Genomic DNA, 9,483 nt, shown 5'->3' with positions numbered 1-9,483 from the left:
ACTTCAAAACCTGCTGAAACACACAAAAATACAAAGCAACCTGACCACATTGTCCTACTGAAAGAACAGAAACTCAACTACTGGTAGTTGGAAATATTGGAGTACAAGAAATTATGAATTCTGTAGAAAAAATACTGGTAGCTTTTGCTATTTTGTTTTGCTTTAATATAGTACTATCCAACATCAAATGCCATGGTTAAAAAACATAACAACAACAACAAAACATGTATATACTGTATGACGGGATATCATCATTCAGGGTGATAACACAAAGGAAAAATTCAATTACTGTAAAATATAATATATTCACAGCATGAAATTTTCTCGAAATGAAGCTAATGGCCTTTTTTGCGGCATGAAATTTTCATGAAGTGCCACTGGCATTCAATGCATAGAGTGTAGACAAGAACTTTTGTGTACATTTTAATTTCGCGAATCTTGGCTCTCGCAAAATTCGCGAACTTAAAATGAACATGAACATTCCTCGTTTTACAGTAAGGGCAAGGGCAAGCAATCAAGTGATATCTTAGACACTGCGAAAATATCAAATTTACTTTTTATGGAGGGAGGCTCAATGATAATTTGGGTATATAATAGCAGATGGTGCTCTCATAATCATTCATTTACAAGCCCTTTGATCCATACATACATATTTTTGTGTCAAATAGACAAAACTGACATCAAGGTGTTGAGAAAAAATGCCTCCACACATCCCTAATCTGTTTCAGCCACACACTGTGAAATTTGCCCTAACCACACTGGCATGCACCATAATTTCTATGAAGTCAAGCGTAACTTTGACTACGGCACAAACAGCAACAACAAAAATCTTTATACAGTCTGACCTCTCCCTTCCGCACATGTCGGGACCAGCGCTCATCCGGATAAGGGATTTGGCCAGATATGGGAGACTCAATGTTTCAATGTTCAATACACACAGCTGCCTATCCAATGGTACACTTTACATGCACTGAAACTCTTTCTTTGCCATCAGTGCAAAATTGTACGCAGTTGTTTTGGGTTTTTTAATAACCAAAATGGAATCAATTTGTTGTCAAATATATGCATCTGCTTGAACATTGAGGAATGTATTAAGCAGTCTTGGAAGAAACAGAGTGAGATGACGAAACCAAATTTAAAAATTAAATAATCATGGCTAAGTGAAGTCGACCATTATTTGGAATTGTTTGAAATCCCCCTTTTCCCCATAATCATAACACTGGAAAAAAAAAAAGAAATCCCGCAGAGATCACACCCGGATAATAGACAGATACGGATAAAGGGACGCCGGATAGGAGAGGTGGCACTGTATTGTGAAGAGCTGACTTCTATTTTGGCCTTACCTTGTCAAGGATTTAACCATTTGCCATGCTGCACATAAACACTGAACATAATATTAAACTGTCTGACTTTTGCACAACATAACCAGGGAAGTTCCAGAGAGCAATCAGGAATATACTTGTGTATCACCATGCACTCAATGGGCAAATTCCCAAATAAGGAAGACCTTTATATTCCCTTGTTCAGACATGACAGGATATAACAGTTTTCAGACAGCCTATTGCAGAATCAGCGAGACTTGTAAAGTCTGTAAATTGTATCTTACATTGATTATATTACATTACATCTTACATTAATTGCTGCTTAAATTTTTTGTTACAACCATGTACACATGGTTAATAAGTATCAAACAGCTGTTACCATGCAGAATGTATACTAAAATCACTAGAGCACCTGTTAAGTCATTGTGTAAAATAGCAGTGACATAAATTTCCCTGCCATTAATACCTACCAAGTTTCAATACTACATCTGAGAAACACTTAGAGTTAAGAAAAAAGAAACAAGACAAAACTGACAACCTGATACATGGAGTGCAAACAGAGTGTGATAACTCAAGTAGCCTTGGTGTCTAAGCAGAACAGGAAATGAGGTTTACTTGTACACGGTGATCGATATAAAAAGTACTGATATTAGAAATTAAGTTACTCTAGGAGCAGAATGGTAATGCAGTCTATCTCACAAAATTGATCCCCCACGGAACAAATGCTCAGCTATGTGGGAGCTCCATAAACATTTCAACATAGGTCTAGAATGGAGATGGCAGAAAATCATTTTCTTACATCTCAGTGACTTCAATTCTTGTGAGTTGACTATGTGGATATCATTTATTTGTCATTCCAACTATCAGTTTAACTGAATGGGATTAAGTTGAGCTGTGTTATAACATACACAATTGTCTTACAAATACTGAATCTTTTTCCCACTATTTTTGTACCTCAAAACCATAATTTCCCACATTTTTTGAAACATTTTCGTTTTGAAATGAGAGATGAAATAATGGTTTCTTAAAAAAAAGAAAAACAGAAGAAGAAGAAGAAGAAGAAGAGGAATCTCATAAAATTCCTGGATGTTTTTAGTTTACCAGGATGCACATTCAGTCAGTATCGACAACCAGACCTCAAATTGGAACGTAATATCAAATTTTCGGATTTTACCGCTGAATCGTAAACATACAAACCACAATGAATTTCAATGTGATTACAGAAACTGACTGTGACTCTTCTGTGACCTTGGAACTTTGTGACTCCAAACTTGAACACACCATGCTTGAAGTTTGAAATTGTCTGCTATGGCTTAAGCCTTCAAACATTAATTCACTTGCTGCAAATGGTGTGGCAAGACAAACTTTTTGAAACGGGCTAATCGCACTCCAGCAATGCCCTGTCTACAGTCTAGACAATTTTTGTACGAAGCATGATCAATTTCATCAAATAACTCTCAGATTTTTGCTTGAAACAATACATTTTGTAGTAGCCTCCAACAGGTAACTGTTAGTTTTTACCACATTTCTCAAATTTCAGCATGATCATCGAGCTATGAACATGTACATGAAGTATCGGTAAGAGTGCTGAAGTCATTTTCATGCTCTTAAAAAGCATGAAACAAAAAAAAAGAGAAAATGACACAGACAAATAAACAGAAAACATTAGTACCAATGCCCTTGAAAGAAAAAAAAATAGGGAAAAAGTTCCAGTGGCTTTGAAAATACAATACGTGCCAATATGATGTGCCAGAGAAGTGCATGATCATTAGAACAAGTTTGAGTTGTTGATTTTCAGCATGGGTTGCGGGATGCGCAAGTCTTTTTCCAGAAGTTGATGTCATGCCACGTGGAACCAGGAGATATATCCACTGGAATCTTTAACCCTCATGTCCAATGTCCGTGACCCTTTTTTTTCTTTTGCTATGACTTTACTGGTCTCTTATAATCCTCTGGAAACTCCAACTCCACTAGGCTCTTCAGTGTCGCTGCGGCATTTTGTATTCTTTGGTTGACTGCTACCACCATCTCTGGGGTGAAGGGATCAAAGTCGAGCGAGTTGGAGCGATGGAATTTGCCTTCGGCATTCTCAATCGTGCATCTCAATCGATCGATGTTGACTGGCTTCTTGAAGAACTCCATGAGGCGCGCGAGTTCGATCAACAGGTTGGTCTGGAGGTTCTCGTAGAAGACGACGAGGCGGCGTCCGTTGTTTTTCAAACAGTTCCGCATCATTTTCTCCCAGTGAATGCTTTCCTCCTCCACAAATTCTTCCCACTCTGCACAAGAAGCACAGATATATGAACGTTAATGAAAATTAAGACAAAAGTGCATTCAGTCTTCACAGATTTCAGTCAAAGGCAGCAGTTTAGAGAAACAAATAAGAAATGTGACTACCACATTATATCTAATAGTCAAAGCATCAAATAATGGTTTTCTGTGGCATGTTGTATTGCTGCAATGGTTCATCAAACCAAATTTGACTTGTAAAATATGGCATGTATATTACACACCTTTTATGCCATTCTGGAAAATATACTACTATTGACACAGTCATAACTCTCCTATCATTTGTCCAATTACACTAAGATTTTAACCCATCTGCTAATATACTTGCTAGCACTACTCTCACAGAGAACAAGTTTTTCCTATTACGTAAACTTCACCATCAATATCTGAACAGGATTACTTTTCAATTACATTTCACTTCTCAGACTGAAACTCATCGCAGGATAAAATCACCACATTGATATCTAGTATCAGACTTGGTTATTTTCACATGAAAATAGCTATCATCAAAAAACAACAACAAAAACAACACAAAGTGCTAAGAACAACAAGCAAGCCACTGTGCCCAGAGTGTATGTTTGGTCCACTCTGAAGCATTTGTTGTTGGAACAAAAAGGAACACAAAATTAAATGGGTTGGATCATGGGATTAGATATAGGCACTGTGTGCTATAGAAAGAGAGATTATGTGTGACAACATATCACAAAACCAATCCAAAATCTCAAAGGTTGATTTTCCAGTAGTTTAACAAATAATGTGTTCTTGGTCAAAAAGGGTCTCTAAAGTTTTTCAGTGCAATCTTCAAGAGTAAGCCTTCCAATATATACATCTGCAAGTAATACTTGCTTCAAGCTTTTTGGTAATAACCATGGTTCAACTTTGGTTTCTCCCCATGTGGTGTATGTAAGCATGCATGAACTCCTGCACTTCTACACAAAGCAAAGTAATTACACTTTGACATACCATAATCGCACATTATAATGGGCTACGAAATGATCATGCCCAGTTTAGAGATAATCTAATCACCCCTTTATAGCATAATATATTAAAGTTTTAAATAGTTTATCACTACAGAAAACAAGAATGAGTGAATAAATATACATAGAATATTTACTTCGATAGTCATGTTTTCTAAATAGTAATTTCTCCTTACTCCCTCTTCTTTCAAGGATTTAGGAAAATCCAATCAGGATAAGTATAATATCATTCTCTAACTGAGAATCTCTTCTACCAATATCTGATCAAAACAAAATAAATTCTTGGGCGACTTTGTTGTTGGTTTTGTGATGCAATCAGCCATAAGTCATACCTTTGCTCTTAAAGGTGTCCAGGTCCACTGTGCCAGTGTGTTGGGAAGAATGGTATCTGTGCCATTCGGAGACCATGGCATTGTATGGGTTTCTCACCAGGAACACAACAGCATCAAACTTCTTCAACTCTCTTTTGCTGCAGCGATGCATTTTCACTCCTAAAACTGACCTTTCCATAAAGTCCCTCTCTTCACCATGAAAACCTGGTCATTCATACACAAAAGAAGGCAACCAAGAAATTGCATTAAATAGACCAAGAAACTCTAACATTACATGTGAGAAGTCTTTGATATATATTGTATTTGTGAGACACTAACACATAAATCAATGGAACTTCTTGTCATCCAATTACAGTTGATGTAGCCACAAAGAATCATTCATACCTTTCACACTGTCACGCACAAGAGTCGACGCATAGTTCTCATCATTATCACAATTACAAATTAGAAAGCAAAACACAAAACACAACACACTTATCTGCATTCATCATACAAGAAAATGGGGCATCATATAATTATATGGGTTAATCAAATATAAGTCTGGAGATAGACTAACATGATCAATTGATACTGAACCTTTTGTAACATTTCACAAAAATAACCAGTTTGGGATGCTCTCCCATGGAAGATTGTTTTCATGTTAACATAAATGGTAAATGATAATAAACAAAAGAACAATGATATATTTTTTTTAATATTCCAGCGTGACTTTGGGAAACAGAGCATGAAGTACACTGTATTGGGTAAGAACTGTACATTATGTGCATTACAAATTTACTGTATTATGAGGTGCACAAGCTGTTCTGAGCACATTGTGGGCTTGACGGTACATAATATAACACTGCAAAAATGGTTACAACAGAAAATCTCTGTAGAAATACATTGTACATGCAAGAAACAATGACCTTTGTCAGGAGTGTACAGAAGATCTACAGCCTTGGGTTAGAAATGCTCTTTCAGGAGGGCAACAAGTAACCTTTGACCTGGGACTTTTTGATCTTGACCTCAAGAGTGTTTCAAGATTCTTTGGATGGAACATTCTGTATGCTCCATCTACTGCCACTCATCATCAATAAATACAACGTGCTCCACTTATAGCAAACATAATAACAACAAAGAAAAAATGTTCATGTCCCCAAATTACCATCTATACCATATTATTTGTTAGGCTATAAGAAAGTTTTGATTATATAACAAAAGAATACTTCCAGTCCTGAGGACTTTCTTTTAAGGGGAGTTGCACATTTATAAAACATGGACTACTATTTGGGCACCCATGTCTCTATGGATTGACTACTGTAAAAGCGGATATTTTCGCACGACTAATTTTTCACGTTCAGCTGGTTAAGAAGAGTTTTGCATGGTTTTAATTTTGCGGAATCAAGACAGTAACTACTGGAACATTATGACAAGCAAAAATATTCACATGCTTTTCGCGCAAGCTTCTGGTTGCACGAAATGTGCGAAAATTTCAACACCGTGAAAATTTCCACTTTTACAGTATTATTCAAAGCAAGGACCCACCACCTGACAGCAGCTTCTTGTCAGTATACACACTGCCTGTGTATATGCCGGTGGAGTGTTCTACCAGATGCCGTAACCACGTATTCCCTGACCCAGGGTAGCTTGCCAGTGCCACTAGCTCCTGGCTTCCTTCTTTTGCAAAATCCACCGTCAGACAGGATGCAGCTGAGGGAAAAAAAAGATCCAGAGGGTGCATATTATTGTCTTGATAAAAAATAGGCAGCATTTGGATACTTGGCTACAGTGTGCGATAAAACATGCTATAACAGAGAGGGGCACATTTGTGGAATATTACACCTTGCTGATGTTGATTGTGGTGAGGAAAGAAGAAAAAACCAATGTGGAGTTTAAATCTATGTGACAAATATAGCTAATTGTTCACAGATACAAGTAGTAATGTTCCACTCACTCTGTAGCATGTATTAGATTCCCCAAATTAGACCATGACTTGAGGAGCAAGCATTTATAGAGCTAATCAGTGAAGAGCATTAGATCATTCAGTGGGTACTACAGTGTAGTTACAGGCAAAGTCAGTAAATTTTAAATAACACACTCAAATTTCATGGTACTTTTTCAAATCTCTAACAGATGGCACTCACAGTTGAATTCAAGCAAGTTTGAGACAGACTCATATTACCATTAAAAAAATCCACAGACACTGCAGAATGCTCTTAAAAGACAGGTTCATCTAATATACAGTGCATAAGGATTGAAAAAATACAGCAGTTTTAGTACACATCAGTGAAACTTTGAGGAAGATGAGACAATCTGTTCAAAAAGGTTATGAATTTTTGAAGTTTCAATGCCGTCATCGCTTGATGAAAGGACTACTATGTACAGCTTATGATGTCCAGATCAACCAAGTCTCATGGCTACGGCGTGAGTCTCACTCCCCATCTCACTCTTACCTGCCTAGTTATCATTTTCTCACAACTCCCAGAAAGAAGAAGAAAATATGCCGCACACCACAGGTACACCGTGGATCAATAATAAACATTGGACGAGAAGCCCACTTGCTACACTGAGTAAGGTAAACCTCTTCCTTATTCTTTTTGTTGGCTAGAGGCTACATGGCTGTATCTTATGCTACAGCTAACAGTGATATAATCCAAAGAGGCCTCTAAACTTTCTGGCATCTGCTATAAGTCATGTCAGTCATACATTCTATACTCATTCACCCATATACTATAACAATTTTTTTCCTTTTAATGGGGGAGTTGGGGATGCTCAAAATAATGTCTTGCAGGTCCATCTTGCAAATAAAAGGGAATTATGCAAGAAAAATTGTATTTACATGCAGTATGCATCCACTTCACATCAACCCCTTCAGTTGTTTAACACTAAATGACAGTTTCTCACTCCTAGCCAGTTGACAGACTTGGCATCTATGGATGTCAAATGTGTAGAACAATTTACAGATTTGTTCTTTTCGCTTTTCTCACATAATAATACAGCACTTGACTTGCCTCTTTCACAAGGCAGGGGGAATATTACCCTTACAACTTACATGAATTTGACACTGCTCTTACAGCTTCCTGCTGTGGTGATGTTGGGACTGATTTTCTTGCCAGCTTGTCCTCCAATTCACACTGTTCACAGAATTCCTCCACAACTCCCTTGAGAATGAATCCTGTTAACATCAGAAAGGTCATGACCCACAGAATGGTGACACGAGCCGCATACAGGCGTGACATCAGCCAGAAGGGTAAACTGTTTGAGCCATGCTGAGTGCTTTTCCCAGTCCCAGCCATTGTGAAATGATGCTGGTACAGTTAGTTGACCCTGATCTTCCTTACTAGCTGCTTACTAGTATCACAGGACAGCCGATGCACTAGGATTATTCCTTTTAAAGTACTCAAAGTGCATAGAGTATTATTACGCTAGCATTCCTGGTGTAGAAATCAGGATTACAGATGCAGACATCATCCAAGCATGCCATCTGTATAAGCAGGAATCTGTAAATTATTGACAAAATACAAAACAGACAAGACTAAGTAATGCAATAATTAAGTGTGTAACATAACAAACTTTATGTACAATCAATAATTAAGTGTGTAACATAACAAATTTTATGTACAATCAAGAATAAGCGACTTTAATACTTTAAATGCATCCCATTATTGTTATTGTCATAATCATTATTACCACACAGTAGGGCCTATAGTTACTAAAAAAATATATAAATGGTTCTCTTAAAGGGACTACGCAGTGCATATGCATGTTACGTTGTATTCCTTCAAGTTAGGTTCTTGGTCTCAAGCAGTTTTCACCCCACCTTGCCATGTGTACATGTCCCAGAGATTTCAGAACATCACTTTAAGATACATATTTAAATAGATAAATATCAGCCCAAGCTATACACATGTATTGGAAGGATAAAGAGCAGCAGAGGATACAATACGGATCAATGAAAAGGCTCTGACCACCATTATTCCAGAAAAGTACAAGTAAAGTAAGGACCGGTAATGTAAAGTACATGTAGGTTTCTCTGATCACCACATGCGCCACATACTTTATAATAATTTTCTTCTATTTTTTTCCTCAGATTATTTGAATACATCCACAAAATACAGCCACCTTTCAAACCAAGATTAAGTCATGTACCTGTTATCAGTGACAGCAGCTGTCGATTACTGGTCAAGTACTTCTACTAGAGTAAATACTCCCATTTGCGGCAGGGGCGATATAATTCATAAAACAGCTGGATCTAGAGCTAATAAACATTATGTGTGCTCAGTCCCACCAGAGATCCTACACTCCATAAGATGATCAACTCTACCGATTTTACACGGCCGCTGGTGAAACGGAAGTGGCTGCCGCCTCCTGCTAGCTTTGAGCAGGTATACGTGTAGCTCGAACAAGCGTTAGCCTTTTGCAAAGGCAGCTAGCAATAATTCGTGCACGTGCACAGTCACAGTGACTGCAGCGACCTGCAAGCGGAGCTGAGCGTGCTGTGTGCAAGTCTACTGCTCGCTGTGACCAGGGAGGTGAGACAAAAACTCCCTGAGCACAGTCTTTTGGAAATTGAGATAAACCTGC

The 9,483-nt window shown here is 37.7% G+C and overlaps 1 protein-coding gene across 1 annotated transcript; it reads right to left on the bottom strand.

The window, feature by feature from the left end:
• Positions 1 to 2,464: 2,464 nt before the first annotated feature.
• LOC139741418 (sialate:O-sulfotransferase 1-like) lies at positions 2,465 to 8,261 on the bottom strand. Its single transcript, XM_071652003.1, has 4 exons — positions 7,952 to 8,261; positions 6,445 to 6,609; positions 4,921 to 5,124; positions 2,465 to 3,601 (listed from the first exon to the last, which is right to left on the bottom strand). Exons 1-4 carry the CDS (start codon positions 8,193 to 8,195, stop codon positions 3,246 to 3,248), a joined length of 969 nt encoding a protein of 322 aa, XP_071508104.1. The 5' UTR covers positions 8,196 to 8,261; the 3' UTR covers positions 2,465 to 3,245.
• Between the last annotated feature and the right edge of the window lie 1,222 nt (positions 8,262 to 9,483).

The sequence above is a fragment of the Diadema antillarum genome, unplaced genomic scaffold, assembly GCF_040938485.1.
Source record: "Diadema antillarum isolate AM-2024a unplaced genomic scaffold, OU_Dant_1.0 seq00000927_RagTag, whole genome shotgun sequence".
In the NCBI taxonomy this organism is placed as follows: domain Eukaryota; kingdom Metazoa; phylum Echinodermata; class Echinoidea; order Diadematoida; family Diadematidae; genus Diadema; species Diadema antillarum.
Note: the sequence above shows the minus strand (reverse complement) of the source record. Positions and strands in the feature narration are given on the sequence as shown.